General features: G+C 41.5%; 1 protein-coding gene across 1 annotated transcript in view; it reads left to right on the top strand.

Moving 5' to 3' along the window:
• LOC147663471 (mucin-2-like) overlaps positions 1-26,082 on the top strand; it is a 175,798-nt gene that overhangs the window by 83,169 nt on the left and 66,547 nt on the right. The window contains 3 exon segments of the mRNA XM_086950423.1: positions 9,514-10,455; positions 13,103-13,132; positions 24,973-25,428. Coding sequence (XP_086806549.1) covers positions 9,514-10,455; positions 13,103-13,132; positions 24,973-25,428 — 1,428 coding nt within the window.

The raw sequence follows: 26,082 nt of genomic DNA, 5'->3' as shown, positions 1-26,082 counted from the left end.
TTTTTTTACCTGAGCCTAATTGAAGGCTTGAGTCAGTCCTCATAAATACCACTGCGTTTTAAGGGCTCTCGTTCTCTTACAGCATGGTGTCCTGTGGTCATTAGCGGTCGGTGGTAGGAGTGCTGCCGGGCGGTGATGTGGGGAAGGGGAGGGGCAGGGTGGGAGGTAGTACTACCGCCCACCCTGCCCCTCCCCCTCCCCACATCACCGCCCGGCAGCACTCCTACCACCAACCGCTACTGCCTGTGGTGTGTCTCTGGTCTCCGAGGTTTGATGGGAGTGATGCAGCGGAAGCAGTGTTTTTGTTTTATCTCTTTACATCCCACACCAATCACTATAAAATAGAAGCTTAACTCTAATGACGGGTCCATAAGTTAGTCTTATTCAGTCAGCAGTATCAAAGGTCCTCCGATGGATCTTTGGTAGAGGTAAAAGGGACTAACTAATGAAAGTCAGAGAGATATTCCCTCATGAGGACTTGAAATGAAGAAATAGCCTAAACATAAATGAACAATATCATCATATCACAATAACTCCTAACTCATGAATAAAGACAGACACTATTCCTTTGTAAAATATTTTCTCTTAGTCATTCAAAATATGAATGATCAATCACAATTACAAAATAGAATGTCATCACTTGATTCACAAATGTTACAGATTAGTTCCACAACAGGCATAACAGATCAAATACCCAAAATCGTCTGCATAAAGGTATAGAGGAGAGAGAGTGAGAAAAAACACATCAACGTAATTTCTGTTCACTTCCTAAATAGAAATACTAATGCACAATGTGCAATTAGTAAGAAAACCGAACCCCACGGCCGTTAGGGTATAGCAGGAGCAGAATCAACTGCCGATGATGTGCTAAATTTCAGGAAAGTCTTCTGAATTTGCAGTATACGCCAGCAAGAGTAATCAGGAAACAGCATGGCATACAACATACCATGACCGCAGGGACAGGTCACCAATCTTGTGAACGAGCTGAAGAACACTTTCCCAAAGTTGACTTTTATAGTACATTTTTCCTTTATCCCTGATAAAATGTTTCTATTACAACTCTCTACAAGCTTCTCCGTTAGACAATGACTATAGGAAGATGATCTCCTGATCTATTTTGTAAGCTTCCTTTGTCTAAAACTTGTATAACTTCCTACAGAGGAATAGGAAGAACTACAGTTACATTGGTATATAAATGTTGAAACTGTTTCATTGAGTCTACTACATTCTTCGCCTAGACAGGAACGTACCTATAAAGTTTATTCAGAAAATAAATGAATATCTACATTATAAAGAAGTGTATGAAACATCACAAAAGCTACATTATTTTAGCAAAAGAAAAATTATTTTCTAAAAGCTTATGAAAACGTTCACAAAGAATGAAGCATTCCTTCAGTGAATAATCAAAGTTTCGGCAATCCGGGAGACATAATAACATTCAATTAGACAAACAGGGTAATTCTCTTTTGATAATTAATTTCAACAATCATTCTTATTATTTAATCAATGCTCGGTGATCTAACACAATCTATTTCATGGTATTATTTTTCCAACTAGGAAAGCCATCTATCGAGTCTAGCCACTCATTTATGTTGTATATTTAATAAGGCATGGTTAGTGTTTTGTTTTCAAACGTTAGTATTTATTAGAAAAAGATATACATAGGTGGATTGTGTTGAGCAGATTTTCTTTTACAAAAATCACGCTCCATCACCAGCAAACCTTGGGTAGGTGATGTTGTAAGTGGCAACTGGATACTTGGATGGAACTCTGTAGAAATTGAAAATCCTTCTGTGTTGGAACGCTGCAAAAGATGACTTTTCCAAGTTGAGCCTTAGTTTCAGAAATGAGCACAGCTGTCTCAAGAGCATTGCCTTCACTGCTTTAATGCAGGATCTCATATTGCAAGAGGCCGTGTCCTCCATGGCTTATTTGTCCATTATGTCAATATGCCTACAGAGTTTTTCTAATACAAATGACATGGGACTGCATAATGTAGAAACCTATTCCTAGTAAATCCTTGCAAAAAGAAAAAATATATCTATAGATGTTAGGAATAGGAATTCTGGTTGGCTAGGGCAATGGAGTTACACACCAAAGATAACCCCTGCTCACCTCCTTGGTAGCTTGGCACGAGCAGTCAGGCTTATCCAAGAGGCATTTTGTAAAGCGTTGTGAAAAACACTCACACAGCAGTGCTGACTCACCCAGCTCCTCTGGAGCCACTGCTGGTCCCCAGGCCCTGTCATCCAGATCCAGACATGCAATACACAACAGGCAGGCACAGTGCACATAGTACACAAAAATGCCCACTTTTGATTTGCATATGGCTGGGTCCAAACTGGAATGGCACAGTGAGCAAAAAAATGATGGATTTAGGCCCGGATCTCTTTACTGGGGTGAATGTATGACATTGTTCTGCATTCTGTCCATCAATTGTTCTTTTTGCATTTGTCACACCGAATGGGACGACTATGCCCAGACGTGGGTCCCCTGCTCTCCATGCCACTGGAGTCAAGCTATCCTGGGTCATGAGGGCTGAAAGCCCAAAACCGGCCCTAGGATACTTGTTTTCAGTCCAGGGAGGACCTGGCCTGGCAGTTCGGGCTGGACTGTTCCCATTGGGCGCATGGCCAAGACTGATTTGCATATGGCTGGGTCCAAACTGGAATGGCATGGTGAGCAAAAAAACGATGAATTTAGGCTCAGATCTCAGTACTGGGTCGAATGTATGACATTGTTCTGCATTCTGTCCACCAATTGATCTTTTTGCACTTCTAAAAGTGGCATTTCTAAAATAGTGATAATAAATTTGCAAGCACAATTACACAGCATTTATTACCACTATTCCAAACATACTAAACTTGATCATGCTACTCCTTTCAGGTCAGGAATTACCACTGAAACACATATCAGGGAATCCCCAATGCATTCCTATTAGAGGGCAGCCTCAGAGTAGTGAGAAGCCAAAATGGATGTTCGTCACTACAAGGAAATGCCACACAGTTAAGGCACATTTTCTAACTTTTACATACAGCGCACCCTGCTACTAGGGCTAGCTAGAGCTTACCTTAGGGGTGACTGATATGTAGTAAAAGGGGAGTCACAGGTGTGGAACCCACTTTATGTGCCACATCACAGGGCAGTAAACTGCAATGGCAGAGGCTTTGAGACAGGTTGAAAGGCTATGGCAAAAATAACCTCCATTGTGTCAAGGCCAGCATTTTATCATGGGTGCCCTCCATATGCCATGGGTGCCTCCCTATTTCAACAACTACATACAATATGCCAATTGCAGAATTTCGTTATTAATTCTAGCCATTAACATGGCGGTACCTTTTGTTACAATTTATTTCTAGTATGTTAGTTCCAGCCTTTTATCATGGTTGTCCCCCCTTAAATACGCAACAGCTGTCGTCCTTAAAGCCAAAAACCACCTCCAATATGCCAGAACCCCTATTCTGCAATGTGTGCATCGCATTCCAATAATGAATTTTAGTATGCCAGTGTAGGAAAGCCATCCTTTCTGCCCTGATCACTGACATTTTTTGACTGATGCTGCTGTTAACTGACTCTGAAAGTGCCCTGGTCTCTGCTAACCAGGCCCAAGCCCAATGTGCTACTAACCAGGCCCAGGGCCAGTGCTGTGTCCTTAAAAGCTACATGGTAATTGGTGTAATTATAATTGGCCTGGACAATCTACCTGTAAGTCCCTAGTATATGGTGGTATGTAGGTTTAGAGATCCCAGTGGACTTCATGCACTTAAGTGTGCACTGCTGTGGAGTCTGGTGTCATTTTAAAGCCAGACTTGCCTTGCAAGCTGATTTTAAAATAAATTATATCCAAATATGACTTTGGGATTAAAAGTACTTCCAAAGTCCAAAATAACCTTTTTTATTACATACAAGTCACCACTATGGTCGGCCCTGGATTCCCAATGGAAGGGTATATTGTTATGAAAAGTAGGGGCAATATAAAAGATGTTTTATATGTCCTGGTAGGGAAAAACAGCCAAAGTCGTTTCCCCCATTGTAGTGCTACTAGCCCCATAGGCTGACATGGGAAGGCTTTATTTCATTTTAGTAATATATAACATTTGATTGGAGTTAGCTTAAAATCTGATTAGACGTATTAAATAAATGGTTACAATAAATCCAACAACTTGCCTAGGTCAGGTTTATTATAACTTCTACAGGAAACTAGTTTTAGAACTTCCTCTCCTGAAGTTACTTAAAACAGCCCTGTAGCAACCTTTTCTGATTTGCCAGCCACTGACAGCCTTAGCCAAGCTGCTCACTGAGTAGGTGCAAAAAGGTCTGGGGCTAAAACAATACATCCATTTGGTGGGAGGAGATTTGATCCCAGGAGAAGTAAGGGAAAGGGGATGGGGAGATAAGATGTCACAGGGACCAGGTTAGCCACCACTTCTTTGATCCACCTCTCAGGGAGTCCACTATTTTTGCTTTCTTTGTTGAGCCATGAGAGGGCAACAGGTGTAGTCTTACTGCATGCACTCATTTCTGTGGTTTAATCCAAGGGCCCAACAGGTCAGTCCTTCTGCTTCAGGCGTTCCAGACAGTGATATGAGGAGCTCCTGCAGTTCTGCCATATGTATCCTTCATTTTGGGTTGCAAAGAGGGGGACACCCAACCCTCCCTAATTAGAGAAGGAGGGCCCGGAAGGAGAGTGTAGTTACACAGACACATAAAATAGGGAGAGAAATTCTCCATTTTTATTTTTGGAGCAAAGTGTATTCTGGGTCACAAATATGCCACACTTTGCAGGAAGTGGTCATAGCTGAGGGAGGCAACTTTTCCCCTATTGGTTGGGTGTCCCACTCTTTGCAGGCTCCACAAAGAAAGCAAAAAGAGTGGACACCAAAATATAGAATCCAAAATATCGACAGGACAGAATATCGACTCTAAAATATAGATAGGACAGAATATCGAATCACCAAAATATAGTTAGTCAGAATATCGAAATTGGGGTAGGAAATATCGATTTCCGTAATATCAAATTTAATTTATCGATTTCCTTCATATCGAAATTTTTTTAGTGTTATGTATAGTAGTATATGTGTTAAAATTATGTATAATTTCTGTAATGTATGTTTAATGTTTTTTAAGTAATGAATGTTATGTAATTTAATTTTTGCATAATTTAAATCTGTTACGGGTTGTGGGTTTATAGGGGAATAGGGTGGGAAGTAATTCAATTATAGTAAATTAAATATTAATTTCTATTGATATGTATTGATAATTAATTGATTGATAATTAATTATTAATTGGTCATTCTTTTTTAATAATTGATTAATTGATAGTTATGGTATTCGTATTATTTATTATTTGGAGCGGCTTGTGGGTTTATAGGGGAATAGGGTGGGAAGTAATTTAATTGTAAAAAAGCAAATATTTATTTGTATTTATATGTATTGATAATTAATTGCTTGATAATTAATTGGTCATTCATTTTTATTAATTGGTAATTACTTTTTTTAATTGGTAATTCATTTTTATTAATTGGTAAAACAAATATGAATTAGTTATTGGTAATGATAATTAATTTCATCTTATTTTAATATTAAATCATTACTTTCCCTACTGTTGCATTCTCTGGAGTGGGAATAGTAATTTTTACCCATACGCTATCCAACGCTTTCCCTACTGTTGCACTCACTGGAGTGGGAATAGTAATTTTTACCCCTACGCTATCCAACGCTTTCCCTACAGTTGCACTCACTGGAGTGGGAATAGTAATTTTTACCCTCCCGCTATCCAACGCTTTCCCTACAGTTGCACTCTTTGGAGTGGGAATAGTCAATTTCACACCTACGCTATCCAACGTTTTCCCTACTGTTGCACTCTCTGGAGTGGGAATAGGAATTTTTACCCTACGCTTTCCAATGCTTTCCATACTGTTGCACTCATTGGAGTGGGAATAGTAATTTTTATCCCTACGCTATCCAATGCTTTCCCTACTGTTGCACTCACCGGAGTAGGAATAGTAATTCTTACCCCTACGCTATCCAACGCTTTCCCTACTGTTGCACTCACTGGAGTGGGAATAGTAATTTTTACCCTTCCGCTATCCAACACTTTCCCTACTGTTGCACTCTTTGGAGTGGGAATAGTAATTTTTACCCCTACGCTATCCAACGCATTCTCAACTGTTGCACTCACTGGAGTGGGAATAGTCATTTTTACCCTCCCGCTATCCAACGCTTTCCATACTGTTGCACTCTTTGGAGTGGGAATAGTAGTTTTGACCCCTACGCTAACCAAAGTTTTCCCTACTGTTGCACTCACTTGAGTGGGAATACTATTATTTACCCTCTCACTGTCCAACAAATTCCCAACTTTTTTTTACCTTACATTTATTATTTTTACATTTTAATCTTTTTTACATTATTTTAAGTATGTTTTAGTTAATTGTTTTTAATATTTAATTACGTTATATTATTTTAATGCATTTAAAAAAATCGATATTTTAATTAACTATATTTCAACTATCGATATTTTGGATTCGCTATTTTAGTACTTACCTGTTTGTAGATAGGGATTTTATATTCTGTACTTCGATATTATGGAGTCGATATTTTGGGCATTCTATAGTATGTCCCTCGATATTTAGTCACTGAACCCATGCATGTGAGATAAAACCGAAAGCAATATGAGATCAGTCCATGAGTGCAAATAAAATGCTTCCTGAGTAAAGTAGCTCAGTGCGACTGTGGAGTGTATTCAAGCTGGATATGGGAATAGACACTGTGCTTCTGCCACTGTTAATTCTGAATGCAGAGCCCTTCTCCCAGTGGCGGCTCGCTGAGGGAGAGCTGTGGGGCGGTAGGGCGGGGTGGGGGAAGGTCAAGGTGGGGGGGGGGGGTAGTGGAGTCCGACATACAATGGACAGGAGTAAGGTAATTCATTAAATAAATATAGCAATTTACCTTTCATGTGCTGAGGGCGCAAGGTAAATTGTTTCATTTATTTTATTACCTTACTCCTGTCTGTCCTATGTCGCACTCTATTACCCCACCACCCTGACCCCCCCCGCCCCACCGCCTCTCAGCACTCCCATAGCGAGCTGCCACTGCCTTCTCCTAAATTAGATTAGACCAGGGTAAAGTGAAACTAGTGCAAGAAGAAGGAAAGCAATTATGTGACATCAAAGGGCTAGTGTGAAAAAGTGTGAAATCAGTTATCTAGTGGGTACTCTCTGCTCCTTTTTAAAACTATCTGAATAGTACACAGACTAAAGGGGTCCCTTAGAACCTGGGAGGCTATTCATCTACTTTCCGGGAAAAGGGTTGTCCCACATCTGCTGGTTCAGTAGAGAACTCACTGCCACATCTAGAAATCCTTGCTGGCTTGGCTGGCGCATTTTTAAAACAGGTACTCCTGCTGGCACAGTGGACGCTCTTATTGAGTACGTCACAATGTGGTGGTCTGACCTGCATTTTGTTCTACAATTTTGAGAAATAAAGCACAGAAGAAGTGGTTAGTTTTTGAACATCAAAAATAATAAATAAGAACAATGACACTGAAACATTGTGTGTTTCTCCTAGCGTGTAGGGTGTGTAGTTTTTTTCTGTTTGTGATTACCTTTCTTCACATTGCAGTCTCAAACGGGCAACAAGATTTTGGAAGTCCTGCCCTTCAGACACCTTAAACAAGGCAGACTGAGGTGAGGGTGGTACCATCAAATAGTTTTCAGCAATTGAGCAAATGGAGTCATTGGAATCTTACAGACTCGTTTAGAGTGTGGCAGATGGCCCACTGGCTGGCCTGATCAGCACAGCCTATGGCCGTTGTTGGTTAAACCATCCATCATTTGTAGATATATTTGCCCAGCACAATTGAAGGAACTGATCTTTTGAAGAGTGGGTGCCAAGTTTGATGTGCCCACTTGGCAACGTTTTTTCTTTTCTGAAAACCAACTCCCAAAGCAGGAGTTGGTTTCTGGAAGCAAAATACAATCAATAGCCTTGCCTGACAGGCAAGGAGTATGTTCCATGGTGGACATTGTGCATTTGCACAGATAGGGGAACTGATTTTATATTTCGGGGTGGGTAATAAAAAGTACTGGCTGCCCTGCCTTAAGTACCACTGTGACCTGACTGCACTGTGGCAGACGGGTCTCCATGTCAAGGGTTTTAGCTGGCAGTGGCAGATATGTTTTCACTGGGGTAAATCCAGATTATTTCCTCATTCTAAATACAGCAAGTTAGCCAACAGTTTACGGCAGTGATCCCACGCCACTGAATTCTAATTGACCTCCCTTGATGGTTCTCCACCTCCAAATGAGGCAGGATAACGCAGTATTAGTGAGACCAGACATCCTTGATTTGTGGTAGTGCATACTTCAATGTCTATCTCTTTGTACTGATAAAGTTAACCATAGGCACCCTTTTTAGATTTTGTCACGTTGGAATAAAGCAGAAAAAGGCCACGACTTAATGATATTAAATCTGGAGACCTTTCCTATTTTATGCAAAAAACTGCTTATTGGTCTAAAAAAAAAACACAAGACAACTACAGGTCTAGCCAAAGGTCAGCTCGAACTACCAAACCTAACTCCTACCTTTTTTAAAACTATTAATATACCTTCTGCATCATGCGGTTTCCTTTCATAGTTACGCGACCCCCAGCTATAAGTTGTTTCCTCTGTGGTTCTGTTTCCCGCCTTTCCCCTTCGCGCCAGGATACTCCCAAGTAACGGAGCGCGCTACAAAATAGTTTATACATACATATACATACATAAAAGGTATCTCTTCCCGCACAAAAGTTTCTCATTTGGACATAAAAACAGTAAGAGATCGTTTTGCCTGATTATTTGTTCGACTGTTTTGGGTCGAAAGCGAAAACGTCTTTTCTTTCTTACACGAGCACAAGTTCAGTTACACCTGGCATAAGACAAACACTTACCAGGAAAGGAGATTATACCCAGTGTAAAGTAGTATTTTATAATCTATAGCTTGAAATGATTCTACCAATGATTCGTTTGCACACCACAGTATCAAGTGATTCGTTGTAATACTGTAAGTATTAATTTGGAAAATGAGAATGAAGGCATTTGTATGCAGCACCAGGCCACATTCAACCACCAGGTGATATTTTTTTACAATACACACCTGCTTCAAGAGGTTAGATAGGAGTGGCAGTCCGTCTTCCATGTTTCTGAAACCGGCTGATCAGCACTGCTCAGAGAAAAATGTCTTCACGGATGATAGTAAGGACAGTCAGTGAATAATGAGCAGAAGTGGGATATAATAACAACTGGAAAAACAAAATGTAGGTCTAACCTTTGGTGTCTAGCTGCTACTTATTGTTCTGATAACGTGGAACGAGAAGAACAAATAATAATCTTTCTCCTGAGCCAACAATTCGAAGTTAACAAATACATGTTTATTCTGCAGTCATTATGATGCGAGTAATAGAAGGCTCCTGACAGTTAAACAAACGGATCTGTGTTTTGTGTCCTCTCAGTCATTAGTGTTGTCCTTGTTTTACAGCATCGTGTCCTGTGGTGTGTTTCTGGACTTCATGGTTTGATGTGAGCTACCCAAAATACGGGCCAGACGGTGGCGACTTTGAGACGTATGACAATATCAGGGCTGAAGGCCATGATATCTGTAAACACCCGCTGAACATATCATGCCGCTCTCAACAATTCCCAGACACCCCAATCCACCAACTGGGTCAAAAAGTGCACTGTGACGTCTCCACAGGGCTTACCTGCAAGAACAGTGAGCAGGCGCAAGGATCCAGCATGATCCCCATGTGTTACAATTATGAAGTCAGTGTGTACTGCTGTGAGGAGATCTGTCCTTCATCTCCTACGACCACCACTCCTACGACAACAACCACCACGACTACAACGACGGCCACAACTACAGAGACAACAACAACAATCCCACCGCCTCCGTCCACTACTACAGAGCAAACTACTACCCCAACAACAACCTCTACACCTACCACCACAACAACTACCACCTCTCCTACGACAACACCCACCACGACTACAACGACGGCCACAACTACAGGGACAACAACAACCCCATCGCCTCCCTCCACTACTACAGAGCAAACCACTACCCCAACAACAACCTCTACGCCAACCACTACAACAACAACCACCACTCCTACGACAACACCCACCACGACAACAACAACAGCCACAACTACAGAGACAACAACAACAACCCTATCGCCTCCGTTCACTACTACAGAGCAAACCACTACCCCAACAACAACCTCTACGCCAACAACTACAACAACTACCACCACTCCTACGACAACACCCACCACGACTACAACGACGGCCACAAGCACAGAGACAACAACCCCATCGCCTCCCTCCACTACTACAAAGCCAACCACCACGACAACCATCACCACTCCAACACCAACACCTACCGTTACCACCACTACCACAAGTACTACAACAACAACTGGTAGGTAAATAGGCCACATTGTGACTGCGTTAGTCAGTAACATTCAAATGAAGACAAATGCCAATCAATATTTTCCTATTATTTTTCTGTAATAATTATAATCCTTTTGTGTCACTTTATGTTTTATGATAAAATGTATAGCACAATACCTAAACAAATGCTGCAGGGCAAGGACAACAAAGAAACTACACAGCTAATTAAACCTTCTCTTAAAAGAGCACATCATATAGATGTGAATAACGGGTCATTTGGTAGAAATATGAGGCTACGTTATTGACATTTTGAAATAGGTTTCAGTGGCGGCTCACAGAGGGAGTGCTGCGGGGCTGGGTGAGGGGGAAGTGGATTCCGACATACGTCGGAATGGAGTAAAGTAAGTAAATAAATAAATAAAACAATTTACCTTGCGAGCGTTGCAATGCTGAGTTGGCGATGCAGCCCGTGCAAGATAAATTGTTTTATTTATTTGTTTACTTTACTCGGTTTTGCCGAATGTCGGCGTCCACTACCCCTCAACCCTGCCCCTGCCTCTCCCCCACCTCACCACCCCGCAGCACTCCCTCTGCAAGCAGCCACTAAGTTTGCTCTACCCTTCCACAGGGTGTTAGTGAGCCTCACCTTATGACAATCAAAAATAACCAGGTTCTTTTGCCAGTATGAATGTTCATCATGCAACAGAAGTATCCACTAATAAAAAACGCATTTTTGTGCTTAGCAGCATGAAAATAAAATGTGAGACCTGAGTTAGAGAGAAGGGGGACGGCGAGGAAGACTGGAGTATCTACAGCCACGCGAAGGAAGAATCCACATAAACGAGTGATGGGGCTGAATAAAAGGATGTGGTCTAACTTTCTCCCACTCCTTCAGAGGAATTCGGTTCTTTGTAAAGCCTTTGGTCATGTCTAAGATATGGGAGTCTCGGGAGCCTCATACTATTCAAATATAGATTGGAACTCAATATCCATTTACAATGTAAATAATCTCCCTAAGTATTTGTTTAATATATTCCCATGAGCTCTGAAAGTAGGGTGACTAACTCATTCCATGCCTTCATGATAACCTTGTTTACAATGCTTGCCGATGGTGTGTCATCTATTGCACTCTGGGTGTTGTAGTCCTGATTTGCTTCCATTGAACCTATAGACTAACACATCCAATAGCAATGAAAGCCCAGACTAGAAATACAGGCCCTATGATGACAAGGAGTGAGGTTGCCACCCTACGTGCCCACTGTAGTTCCCCCAGAGCTCAATATACACAGAGAGATTCTACTTCTTGTACTTATCTGCCACCCTCAAAAAGCTCATTTTAACCACTGTCAGGAATACTTTATTTCTGGTGTGTTCTTGTGGGAATCCTTGGAGTGCTCAGCTGCAAGTTAATCCTTTCTGGACACTCCTTCTTGCTGGTTAAGATTAATGGAGGAGAGAACACCCCTCTCCAACGTAACCCCTTTATTAACTGCTTGCGTGCAGCAGAAATTCCAGACCTGTGCTGGGCATTCCAATGGCGGGCGTGGTCGTGACGGAACCATTCAGTCATCAGCACAGCCCAACCGTGACTCATGACGGAATGGTTCCATCATGAGCATGGAAGGGGTTAAGTAAGCGTTACTCTGAAAGTACTCCAGTGGCAAAATTTAGAACTTTATCCAGGGGAGCAAAGCCATGATGAGGAAGGCCCATTCAATAGACTATTGCATTAATCCAGTTTGTTTATATCCAGTGAGATGGTCAGTGCTTTTGCAGTGCCATAATAAGGATTTTGGGGGCTCCAGCCAAGACGAGATTATGGGGGGCCCTATATGCAGCAAATTCAGATTTCCTGCTAATACAAGCCTGCATGATACTGAACAGTGCTAAATTATATCTTAAACTTTAAGAGGTTAAAAAATAAAGTTAAAATATGACTTTTCTAAGACCCCAAAAATCTATAAAATGACACTTAGTGGAGAGAGAGTCAGCGTGAGAGGTAGGAAGAGAGGGAGAGGCATTTTGAAAGAATAGAACAGACAGAGGTCAAATAGATGGACATTTCACTTTCCTAGAGGGGCCCTTGGAAGGTGGGGGCCCTGAGCAATTGCTCACTTTGCCCATGTAATAACACGTCTCTGTCCTTTTGTAGTACATGGCAGGACATGAGTCTGGACCCTGCATATATTTTCATGGCCTGACATCTAGGTGCAGTGGCAGTTGAGGTTATAAAGATTCCATCCGACTGGAGGAGTTGGGGTGTAATCCTTGGTCTCTGGCTAATGAATGCATCCGGTATGTAGAAGGAGCTAAGAGTACGTGTACCTATGTGTAAAGACAGTACCCAAACATGGAATCAACCGTACAATTCCCTTTCTGGCATTGCAGAGCTTGGCAGGGCAAAAAGCGTCAACCCTTAATTGACAGAGCACTATTGAACTGCTTGTGTGCTTGCAGCTTGGCTTGTGAAGGATGTGTGCTGAAAATGTCCCACCGTACAGAAATGCTTCAATTTAGGGTTGTATAACTAAGATTATGCTTCTGCTCAAGTAGCACACAGCTAACATGGTTGATGATAAATTAGTAAAAGCTATAGTTCATAAGTTGAAACAGTAATTTTGGAAAAGTGACTAATGTACATTCTTTTTTTCTTTTTTCCCTTCATTTTACTGAAGAACCGACCAGCACCACGCCCATGCCTACTAGTAAGTGGCAATTTATCTAAACGCATAGTGTATTTTTCTGCTAAATACACGTCTTTCAAAATTTATTTTTGAAAACTAATATTACACATTGTTCAGGCATGGCTCTGATGCAGCCAAAGATTTAAGGGCATGGATTAATAAAAGTGGGAAACAGTGCCCTAGTTATGAACAACGGGAAGGCATTCATGAGGTTATTGTATGGGATAGTTTCCCTGGACCTAACTGACCGGTTAGTTTTGAATCCTTTTGAGAATTTTACAAGGTTTTCTTAGAGATAAAGCCATCGGAGAATTACAGTTGTATAGGGAGAAACATGGTACATGGATGGTTCTAACCCAGAACCTTTTTTTCTTGCTGGGTGAAAGGTAGTTTTGGGTATTCACTTTGAGCTCATTGAATTGGAGACTGAGGTGCAAGGCAGCTAGGACGAGATTGAGTGAGGTGGTATAATCATTTTCAGGTGTCCTTATGACCATGTATGTGCATACCATGCTTAATAAAGCATTAGTTTTGTTTTCTTATTTAGAACTCGAAAATTACATTAACTATTATTTTCAATGTGACAAAAAAATTACTAAGGTCCTCATGTACAAAACCTTTCGGGAGATCGCAAAAAGCCCAGTTCCTAGAATAAGGCTGTTTGCGACAGCAACAAAAGTATTTTGTAATGTATGGAAGCCAAGCTGCGATTCAGTAACTTATTATGTTTAGGGCCCCTATTCCGTTTGAGAATGTAAAAAATATATTTTTTAGGAGCAGGCACTTTAAAGTTTCATATTCTTTTTTAAACGCATTCTTTTTGTCTTTAAGGAAAACGGGCTGCATTTTAAGAAAAAGGTTGTTTTATTTTTGTTCTAAAGATATTAGTGAATTTTTACAGGGTTAAAATAAAGTGTACAAACAAAAAATTACATTGCATGGTACTGTAGGGTGGCAAAGAGTTAATACATCCATCGCAATAGGGATAATCAGGGAGAGCTACAGGGCTGGACTAAAAACCCAGACCAGCCCCTATATGGTGCACAGCTAGTGCAGCGAGTGAGCCTGACCACTACAAAGGGGAATTCTGGGGGAGACCCCCACCAGAAAATTTGGGGCTAAATTGTGCATTCTACAACACATTTATCATTACATTTTAATTGTATTAGCTGCTAAAGCGTAGTAAATGATTACCTCATTGTGCACCAGGATACGACAATCTTTGTTGGGGCTCTTCAATGATTCCCTCACTGTCACCCTCCAACAGTGCCTCTAGTCTCCCCAAAGTCCCTATCTCACATGTATTTCATTTGTTTTATAGCCCCTCTCATACCAGCGTAGGGTGTCAGAACACTTTGCATCAAACATACATCCAGATACAATGAATCATACATGTGTAAATCAGTGTATTAAAAGGTTTCATAAGGCAAATGTAACTATTTGGTGTAAGATTCAGATGTCATTCATACTGGTGGGCATTTTTAAAGAGTGCTTGGTCTGGAGAAGCACAAACTCATGATTCAAAACATAGCACAGTGGTTAGGGTTGACTTTAATAATAAGAATGTATTTCTAACCAAACAGACGCTTTTTTGTAACATCAGGATAATGAAAGACTGGGAAAAAGCATAACTTTCTAACATGTACCATGCAGTTTGCATGCAGCTTTTTGATGGCAGTTCATAGCTCACTGTGCTAGACTATGATTGTGTTTTTTGTGAACTGCACATCAGCATAAGAATCTTTATGACAAAAGAAGTGACCCACTGACCTATGCGCATAAAATGCTGTTCCTTGATATGCATTGTACATGTTCTGTGCAGCAGGCACAATAACCCTCTGAGCTACCTTAGATGAGTCAAAACTGCCACTAGACAAAACTCCCATCTGTCTCCAGCAGGTATATTAGTCACCCGAGTTATCATGACACTTTTATGTTTGCCCTAAAACTAACTGCTGGATATACAAGGAACTTTACAGGGCGTTCACAACAGCATCACTGCTCCAAAACCGGCCTCTGTGAACAAATAGGCCTCCACCCTTGAAGAGTACCAGGGAAAAGCCTGATCTCCCGTAACGACCAGTCCGGCCTTGGAGAGCGAAATATTCAGTGAAAAACACCAGATCAACTCAGGGTTGCAAAATAAAAAGTACTGGCAGGGTGTGAGCACCTGAGTCTGAGGTAGTATTCATGGGTTTACAGAGATGGACAGAGTTTAATGCATGCACCCCATAATGTTTTTTGTCACATTAGCTGTAAAAAGAAGATGAATGGGCGATAAACCGGACAGCTGAAAGGAGAGCAGAGGGAGAAGATAAATGAGGGGAAGGAGGCGACAAAATAGAGAGAAAGGAGCATGCCAGTAGGAAAAAGGTGAAAAGGGATTAGAGTTATGCCCAACTAAAAGGACCTGACCTCAATTCTTCAATGTTGTGGGACAGGTCAAAAATATACCCTGATGGGCTGACACGCATACTGTCCAGGTTGCAAAAGTGCGACTGTTTCCCATGCATACCGTGATGTGATGGGGTTGCCAGAACACTTCGATTGGGAAGAGGGTGCACTTCTTTGGTAGGAGACTCATGCCCATCATGTGTGATATGATACATTTTTAGTAGATTTCCAGTCTAGAAGAATTGGTTTAAGTGTGATGGTGATTAGTAAATTGAGACGGGTTAGGTCCGAATCTGGGGGATCGATTGGGGTAGGTGTTGCAAACGGTTTGAGAACGATCATTGGAAATTCCAGTGAGATGGGAGTTTTGAATATTTTACATAGTTGAGTGGTGATGTCACCCCAGTAAAAGGACAAGAGGCACATGAGAAAAACATATGTTCCAGGTTTCCGATTGTTGATTTACATTACCAGCAGCTGTCAGACTCTACTAGATTGAACTGGAAAATTCTGGCCGGGGTCCAGTATAGAAAGTGAGATGCAAAGAACTTTGTTTGAGTTAATAAAGGAATATGTTTACTTTAGAGCAGGTGAGGGCAGATTTTTTTCCCAGGCTCTTGTGGAAAGGCCTGGTTTGATTTTGCCAGCGAGGTATGATGATCATTTGATCTGCAAATTGGGGTGTCGTTGGGAGGAGATGTTGCCCATTAGTTTATAAATCTTTGACACTATGTGCCCCCCAGATTGCATGCTTTTAAGCGTGCAGAAAAGAGTTGTTTTCATAAGGAGCCCCAGTTCAGAAAGAGTTGCTTTGATTTTTAAAAATATGTATAAAGGAACAGCTGTCCTCAAAACATGGGATAATAACTGGAATTACCACAGAGATACAATGATGTCTATGTTCTTATATCCAGATGGATATTATGATTTACTTTGAAAAATACATAGAGACATACAAGCAGAACAGTTTACAATGAAAAATAGAGTTACCAAACTCGGGCATTGCGCATAGTGGGCGAGATACAATTTAGGTATTAGGCCAAATAACATATAGAGTAGCACCATAGCACATATTAGTAACAACAATTATAGGTTTGTGTCAAGGTGCTGAAGTTGACGACATTTCGATCTCTTAACAAGATAATGGGATCATCATCAGGACATAGCAATTGATGCCTGAGGATAGTGCCAAAGGAGAAAGATTAGATGGTCCCTCACAGAGTAAGTGCACGGATTCCGGGATATCCCAGTCAAAGACTTTCTATGGAGACGTGATTGACATACAATATGCCAGGAAGTCATTGTTAGCTAACGCTACCAACAGGTAGCAATGCCATGCCCAAATGGGGCAATTGGCATTAGAGTCCTTCGGGATATAGGAATTGGGGAAAAAGGATGTACGCAGGATCGAAGTCAGACTTCCTTTATAAATATTCACACCCAAGGTCCCTTCTAGATTGCTTGATTTCCCTTGGTTTTGCAAAATATATTGATTCTTAAAAAGCCATAACAATCTAAATTAGTGACATTGTGTTTCACTTGGAGTGTCGCAAAGAGACGGTGTTCAGAGTCTGTAAAGAGATCTGCTACAACAGAGATACATTTGTTTGCCCAGTACAGACCAAGTCTGGCAGATTCTGTAATCTGAAGTTTTTCTTATATCAAACAAATGAACTAAGATGTACTAGTGTTAGTAGAGCTGCAGTCATATCTTTAAAAATCTTATTGGAGTGAATAAAAGAATTCTGGGACATAGTCAAGTTTGCTATTAATGAGAAGGGAAGGCTAATTTGCTGTTCTATGCCAAGCAATGTCACAGCTTTGAGAGAATCCATTTCAAGACAACATGATCCCAACATGTTCTCTGAGCAGCTAAGAAGGCAGTTTGGTAGTTAAACCAATTCGGCAAGTTACAGCCCTACAAAGTTAATCTTAAGCTTTTTAAGACTCATTCTGGATTTCTTGCTGGACCAGGGGAAATGTGAGGTAATTATAACAATGGATGAGTTAAGGTCCTGTGAGAGGTGCAAAGGAAGCATACTAGCCTGAAATTATTTAGCGGTCTCACAAATTTATTTTCCGGTTGCTAGTGTATCCCACCATGAGAAATATTTGGGTGACCATGCTGACAGCTTAAATCCAGCTATAGATTTGAATAGATCATTGCAGAGTTCAATGTCCAAATACTTGATGTATTTGGCTTGCCACAAAAACCATCTTGGTTTACTGATTCGGTATTTGGAGGAGGTGCGTTTAGGGCATCCCTTCAAATACAGAATCATAGTGGTGTGAATGGTTGCTCTGCCACCGATTTATGATTGCATACCATTTGTATTCTACTGACACCTCAAAGGAGGTGGTCACCACATGCCGACCCCTAGAAACCCCTTCCCCTCTCTGAATGTTGAAACAAATATTCTTTGAATGTGGACCACTCAATACTCTTATAAAACGAAACTAGAATGCGTCATCCTATTTCTTGAAATGCATCCCGCTTTCCTCTAATATTTTCTTATTTTTTAAATGGCTTTAAAAGTCATTACAGGCATGGAAGTCTGCTCACTGTAGCAGACCACCATCCCTGTGATCGCTAACATTCCTAATGGGTAGTATGATGATTTGTGACCCACCCAGGGCTCACCATTTAAAAATATAAAGGTTTCTTACATTAGGAATTGTGATTTGTTAATTGCAACTGAGTAAAAATTGCAATGTGGAAATTGCAATTCCTAATTCTTGTACATCTGGCCCTAAAGTATACCACTGGGAATGCCATATCTGTGACACACTCATAATATATGATAATATGTTGAGCAAAGCACACCCTGAAGAGAGTTATGGGGACCTCAAGAAGTGGGCTGAAAATAAAACATAAAACCAACCCAAAAAAGAAGCCAGATAGAAATCAATTACTGATGATAAACAACAAGTAAAGATTACATATTAGTTTATAGTTTTTGAAATTGAAAGGTACCCATTTAAAAAAGATTAAGCTTTTGGATGAAACACAAGCTGCATTTCGATTACATTCACTTTTTCGGGAAAATATGCCAGATATCTAATTAATAAGTAAAAAGAAAGTGAAGATGAAAAAGTTGGATCTTGGATTACTGGGATGATAAAAATGGATGCAAAATACAAAGATAGCTTCTAGCACATGTTTGTTAAGCTCCTTGCGTAAAAACAATTTCAAGTTGTCCAGTAAAAGCATGTACAAACAGAAAATCAAAAAGAATGGCTATCCTCTGTAATTCATATCCCACGGGTACATGAACTATTGAGGTTTTCAACAGAAGTGTCTGCAAAATGTCACCTATTTTGGAAATACTACGAGAAATTACTAGAATGCGTCTATAGAGCATACAAGCGCAATCAAACTAGGTTACTCTGTATTCAAAGGGATTGTTACTGGGAGGTTTAATACCTTAAATGTCAGAATACATCACACAATGGCATCAAGCAGCCTTCTATAATGCATATTGTTGGCGATTGTGGGCGATTGTTAGAGATGCAGAACTGGGCAAGAAGTACCTTTATTCCTCTGTACCGGACGGCCCCTTTAGGAGCTTAACCACGCCTGCCTCCTTAAATTGTGACTGCTATTTCCACAGGGACCGACATTAAAAGTGGGGCCAGATTTGTTACACTGGGTGATTAGTGTTGGCTATAAAGATCAGACGTTTGATATTTTCCTCTAGAAGAGAATAAAGCGTGAACAATGCTGGGACATGTGGGTTTTGGTGCACGAAGCCCCAAAATCAGTCTGTTTATGCTCCATGTTTGAGAAATCAACTTGCAATAGGTGCTGGTTATCACATTCCATAAATTCCAAGCCCTGGAGTATCGCTTTTAATAAGTAAGATAAATAGCAACCACCTCTTCGGGACACTCTTAATGGAGGCCTACGACTTCTAAATGTAATTTGCGAGCCGTAGGGCATCTCATTTAAAGGTATGTCGTGTTTTTGGTGATTAAAAAGCGCGCAATATGTCCTTGTAGTGCCTTCGGGATGGAAATTCTTAGGGGCGGATTTACAATTACTGGCGCATCCATGCAAATTAGCAGAGATGCACCAGTCAGTCAGTCAGTCAAAATACACTTTATTCGATTTTTGTTAAAATCATAAAAGACAAGAGAAATACATACATTAAAAACATTTCAAAAATACCCACAATTCATTTTGTTTTTACACAGCGTCCGTAAAAGAGTCACTTAATTAATCACCATGATATATAAAATAAAGTTACAGTTAATATATTGGTTTTTAGTTTAAAACAGTACAGTTCTAGGGATTCTTTTGTTTCTTCCTCTGTATGCGGCTGTTAGAAAACTTGCTACACAAAAAGTGACGTGTGCATCCGGTAATCTCTGAAGATAAAGCAAGGCTGGTCTCACTTGTATGAAGCCAAGAATTTTCAGGAGGGGAATTAGATATTTTCTCCTCTCCGTGTTATGAAATGCACAAAAAAACAGAAAATGGAGAGTGTCCTGATTAGAAAACTGGTCACACTCACACGGTGGTGCATGCTCCGGTTTACCCCACGTGGGGAAGGTGCCTAGTGAATAGTGGATCAGGTTCATTCTAAATCTGGTTAGCAAAAATCTGTGCAAGGGTTTAGAAACGTATTGCAGGTATGGTTCCATCGAGGGGGAAGAGGACAAAACCAAGTGTGCTCTTACTAATGGTTTGTTAACTTCAGACTCCTCTCTCTCTAAGCGTGTCCTCCCCTGGAATTCCTTCTTAATCCATGCAATGTCTGCTTTCCTAATTATTGACGGTGTTGTATATAGGTCAGGTCTCCCGAGGGCAGTGAATGATGACTTTATGTATCTCAACCAGGGTATGTTCATTGCCCCCTCCCTTGCAGTCACATCTTTAAGAATTGTATGGTTTAAAGACAGCTCAGTATTTAACCAGGTATTGGCCCAAAAAAGTAAAGGGGCCAATTTCAATCCATCTATAATATAGGGTAGGCCAACTTCTTCATGTATGGAGTAAGTAGGTGTGGAGTTTGGAACCGACAAGATTCTTCTAATAATCTTATTCTCTACCCTCTGCATACTGTCCAGGTTGGTGTAACCCCACAATGCTGCACCATATGAGGCTATAGAAATGCATTTACTTTTGTAAACTTTTAACACAGCTTCCATTGGTTTAGCCCCTAGTCTTTTAGTGAAATCCATCAGGGCTGCTGTGGACCGGGCTAAAGAAATATGCTTGGCCTTAATTTGCGGGACCCAGGAGCCCTTCTCATCAAACAGGACCCCTAAGTATGGAAAAACAGGGACCCTGGAGAGAACCTCGCCTTTACAGAAAAAAGTTTTTGTGTGTGATTTATTTTTCTGCGGACCCACGATCATTGTGTGCGATTTGGTCACATTGATTTTTAAATCTAATTTAGCCATAAAGGAACCAAAAAGCTCCAAAAGGGTCTGTAGACCAATGCCCGTGCGGGCGATGAGAACAGCGTCATCCGCATATAGGAGAGCCGGAATCTGCTTCCCACCTACCCGCGGGACATCAGCGTTGCCTGCTAACAGGGACTTTCCTAGATCATTAATATAAATGGTGAATAAAAGTGGGGCCAAAATGCAGCCTTGTCGGACACCCTTATTTGACCTAAAGCTGTCAGAACATCGCCCTTCCCTGGTTACCCGGACCTTCGCAGTAAGTCCTTGGTGCAAACTTGCTATGAGGGCCACCAAGGAGTCCTCGATACCAAGCTCACGGAGTATAGCCCAGAGCTTGGCCCTATTAACCAAGTCGAAGGCCGAGGAGAGGTCCATAAAGGCTAAAGATGCACCAGTAATTGTGCGCCGCAGCTCCTCCACCCATGATGCGCCGCATTTACAATGCAGCGCCCCATGGGGCAAAATCGGCACAGATGCATGACGCATCTGTGCCGTAAAGGCGGCGCATTGCTGGAGTTGCATCGCAAGTGCGCCGCAGCTCCAGCAATGCACTGGGGGGCCTATTCTTCCAATGCTGCGTCAAGCCTTACGCCTGCTTCAAGCAGGCGCAGGGTTTTGACGCAGCATTGGCCTAAAAGTGACTGAGTGAAATCTTGTAGATTTCACTCAGCCACTTTTAGTAGGCGTTCCTGTACAGGAACGCCCTCCCCTGCGCCTGAATGCCTCCTGGTGGCGCAGGACTCTACAACGTGAGGCATCTCCCAGATGCGTCACATTGTTAATACCCCGCACCATGGCGCATCTTTTGCGCTGCCGCTGCGTCACAAAAGTGACGCAACGGTGGCGCAAAAGAGGCGCAAGGGGCTTGTAAATCTGCCCCTTAGTGTTTGATGGCTGGAACTAGAATCTGAACCAAATCAAGTACAAATCTTCTAGAATAGTAAACCTATGTAAGATAAAACAGAAACAGAAAATAATAGGAAATCAGAACAGGAGTGCAAATACAATGCATCCTGAGTAAAGTAGCTCAGTGGGACTGCAGGTTGTATTCAAGCTGGATGTGGATATGGACGCTGTGCTTCTGCCACTGTAAATTCAGAATGCATAGGCCTCCTCCTAAATTAGATTGGACCAGGCTAGAGTGAAGCTAGTGCAAGAAGGAGGAAAACAAATATGTGTCATCGAAGGACTAGTGTGGAATTAGTTATCTGGTGGTTAGTCTCTTCTTTTTTTTAAACTATCTGGAAAGTAAATGGACTAGAGGGGTCTCTTAGAATCTGGCAGGGAGTTCATCTACTTTCCATGACAAGAGATATCCCACTGCCTGCCATATCTAGAAACCCTTGCTTGCTTGGCTGTCACATTTTCAAAAACAGGTTCTCCTGCTGTCGCGATGGGAGCGCTTATCGATTAAATAAAAACGTGGCAGGTGGACCTGCATTTTTTCCAGCAAGTTTGAAAAAAAACCCCCAAAAAACAAAAGAGTTGGATTGCTCTTGAAAATCAAGAAAGCAATGACCTTGAAGCACTGTGAGATTTCTACTAGTGGATATGGATCATTTGTTTTTCCCCTCTGTCTTTATTTACATTGCTGTCTTGAAAAGCAAAAATATTTTGCAGGTGCCAAGCTTCATGTGCCTGCTTGGGAATTTTTTTATTTTCTGAAAACGGACTCCCAAAGCGGGAGATTTTTTTTAAACAATAAAAAAATCAATAGCCCTGATATGAGTTTTTTTTCTGTGTGTGTTGTGTGTGTGAACCGATTTTACAGTCCTGAGTCCTGAAAAGAAGTGACGGTTGCCCCTCCATAAGTGACACTCTGACCAGGCTGCCATGCGGGAGATGGGTCTCCATGTCAAGGGTTTATGCTGGAAGACAGATAGGTTTTCACTGGTGTGAGTTCGGCTAATTCCCAGCCGCTAAAAAGAGCAGATTAGCCAAAAGTTTACGGAAGTACTGCCTCTCCAACAAAGTTTAAATGACCCCCCTGGCTGTTCTTCACCCCCAAATGAAGTGGAAAGCCAATGAATTGGTTGGACCGGACCTTCTTTATTTGTGGTATATGTGATGAGTTCCATAATCTCTCAGCAACCCTCTTAGTATGTGCCAATAAAGTTAACCATAGACACTCTTTTAAATCTGTTGTGAATCTAATGGAAAAAGTGCGGCATTTATTGATATTACATCTGGCGACATGTCCTTTTGTATTCAAAAGCCTTCTAATTGACCTATAACGGTAAGACAACTACACACTCCTTAAAAGTCTTGCCAAAACTCAATGTGAAAAACCAAACTGATCCCCTCCATTTTAGGTTGAGCCTATAGCGGCCACGCACATGCACTGCTCGCTTTGCGAGGCATGCAGTATTCAGTATGGAGTGGAAGCTCTGTGCAAGCTCTGCCCACTCTCCGCCCATTTTTTTTCATTGGCTTGTGTCTTTGCTGTTCCTAAATGCTGCCTTCCGATTGGTTTTAGGCTTTTTAGTCCCTCCTTATGATGGCCATGTCATCATTTGTATCCTTCTATGGCTACTGGCCCCTTTACTTCAAGTGTAGCACAGTACCTTTTATTTAGATTGTGAGCACTATTTTCTTCCTGTGCCTTACCCCCCTCCCACAGTACGTGCCTTCTCGCCCCCATACTACTGTTGTTTGTGCCTTCTCGCCCGCCCACATGCCTGTTTGCAATGCGATAGGTCTCGCGTAAATGCAAGTCTTATTGCATTTCAAATGCTTGTTTTAGATTGAGGCAGGCCGACAGCTTTCTCAACAATAACGTTTTGAAATGCTACGACAACATAAAACAAACTCTGACAATTCTAAAAGGTTGGTGCCACACCTATTTGCTTGCCAGCACATTCAGTTCAAGGCGCTTTGCCTTGTTCATAAAATCCTCCATCGCTCTGGCCCTCCGATCCTGCAGGGTTCGTGTTCCTCCTATGTTCCCACACGCGCTCTCCGCTCAGCGGACCTCCACCTTGCCTGTACCATCAAAATCAGAAGGAGTAGAGCAGGTGGCCGTTCCTTCAGGTATCTGGCTCCGAAACTGTGGAACTCAATCCCCCTGGAGATGCGTGCCACTAACAATTACCTGTCATTTAGAAAGCTAATTAAAACATGGCTGTTTCCGCCTACTTAAGGCCCACTAGTACTGCCACACGTTTTTTCCATGCCTAGTTGTTTTGTTTCTAATCGTCTGCAAGCGCTGGGACGCCCTGTTGCTGGGGTAGCCATGCGCTATATAAGCGTTTTTAACATAACATAACATAACAAGATAAGGCGGTACTAAGGAGGGACTAACAATCCTATTAACAAATCAGAAGCCAGCATTTCCAAAGGGTAATGACACAAGCCAATAAAAAATATGAGCGAAGAGTGGGCAGAGCTTCAAATTCATATTCAAATACAGCATGCCTCGCAGAGCAGCACATGCACTTCCCTGACTCGACCTAAAATCCTACAAGGAAAGGAAATTTCACCCTGTGTAAAATAGTATTTCTTAATCTATATCTTGTAAAGATTCAGTACATGATTCATGTACATAGTGACGGACCACAGTATCAAGTAATTATTTGCTATACAGTACGTGTTTATTTGGAAAATGAGAATGCATTGTTATGCAGCACAAGACCACATTTACCCACCCTATTACATATTTTAAACATACAACTGCTTCAAGAGGTTAGATAGGATATGAGTGTTCATCTGTCCTTCATGTTTCTGAAACTGGCTGGCCAGTGCTGCTCAGAGGAAAGTTTCTTCATGGATGGTAGTAAGGACAGGCAGTGAATAATGAGCAGACCTGGGATATAATAACAACTGGAATAACAAAGTGTAGGTTTAAGAAAGACCTTTGGTGTCCCTACTGTGCTGATAACATGGAACGGAAAAATAAATATCAATAATCTTCGTATTGAACCAACGATAGGCAGTACACAAATGCATGTTTATTCTGCTATCATTATGATGCGAGTAATGGAAGGCTCCTGACAGTTAAAATAAATGGATCTATGTTTTGTGTCCTCTCAGTCATTAGTGTTGTCCTTGTTTTACAGCATCGTGTCCAGTGGTGTGTTTCTGGACTCCGTGGTTTGATGTGAGCTACCCAGAATACGGGCCAGACGGTGGCGACTTCGAGACGTATGACAATATCAGGGATGAAGGCTATGATATCTGTGAACACCCGCTGAACATATCATGCCGCCCTCAACGATTCCCTGACATCCCAATCCACCAACTGGGTCAAAAAGTACACTGTGACATCGCCACGGGGCTTACCTGCAAGAACAGTGAGCAGACGCAAGGACCCAGCATGATCCCCGTGTGTTACAATTATGAAGTCAGTGTGTACTGCTGTAAGGAGATCTGTCCTACATCTCCTACGACCATTAGCCCTACAACAACACCATCCACAACTACAACAACAATGACAACCACACCGAAGACTACCACCACTACACCAACTACAACTACACCGAAGACCACCACCACTACACCAACTACAACAACTGGTACGTATAGTAAACATGGTTATCACATTAGCTGTCAACTGGCACTTTATTGCATTTGTTTATTATATCTAGTCACATAGTGCCAATTTTAGTTTTAAAATGTTTTATAACAGCAAGACTCCTCAAGCTCCATTTATCATCTGTAGGTTATGTTCTATTGAGATGAAGGGTAAGGGCACTAAATGACTAGAAAGCTGAGTAGAGTGTTCCATAACAAGGTCACATAATAGAGATATGGAGGGGTGAATGAAGTAACGAATATAGGGCATGTTTTGAAAAAGAGTTTGTGAAAAATCCGATATAGGCTCTAAGATAGCAGAGAAAAGAAGAGACAATGTGTTCAGTACTGTAAAAGAGGATTTGATTGGGGTAGCTGAGATATGAGTTTTATTCACTTCTAATAGGAGGGTGAGAGACTTTAGTGTTCACGATCAGAGTAAAGCAAGAGAGAAGAAAGAGGACAACATCAGAACAAAGAGAATAAATAAGAGTACCACTTGTGTATATGGAAGTGTATCAGCCATATTGTGAAAGTGAGGGGAATGGGCATTAAAACTAATGGCTGTGACTTGGACACTTACAGTTCTGTACCACTTTACGTCTAGTCTCTAACAACTCCTCCTGGAGTGGTGACTAATATTTTTGATTTCTCTC

The sequence above is a fragment of the Lissotriton vulgaris genome, unplaced genomic scaffold (assembly GCF_964263255.1).
Source record: "Lissotriton vulgaris unplaced genomic scaffold, aLisVul1.2 SCAFFOLD_516, whole genome shotgun sequence".
In the NCBI taxonomy this organism is placed as follows: domain Eukaryota; kingdom Metazoa; phylum Chordata; class Amphibia; order Caudata; family Salamandridae; genus Lissotriton; species Lissotriton vulgaris.
Note: the sequence above shows the minus strand (reverse complement) of the source record. Positions and strands in the feature narration are given on the sequence as shown.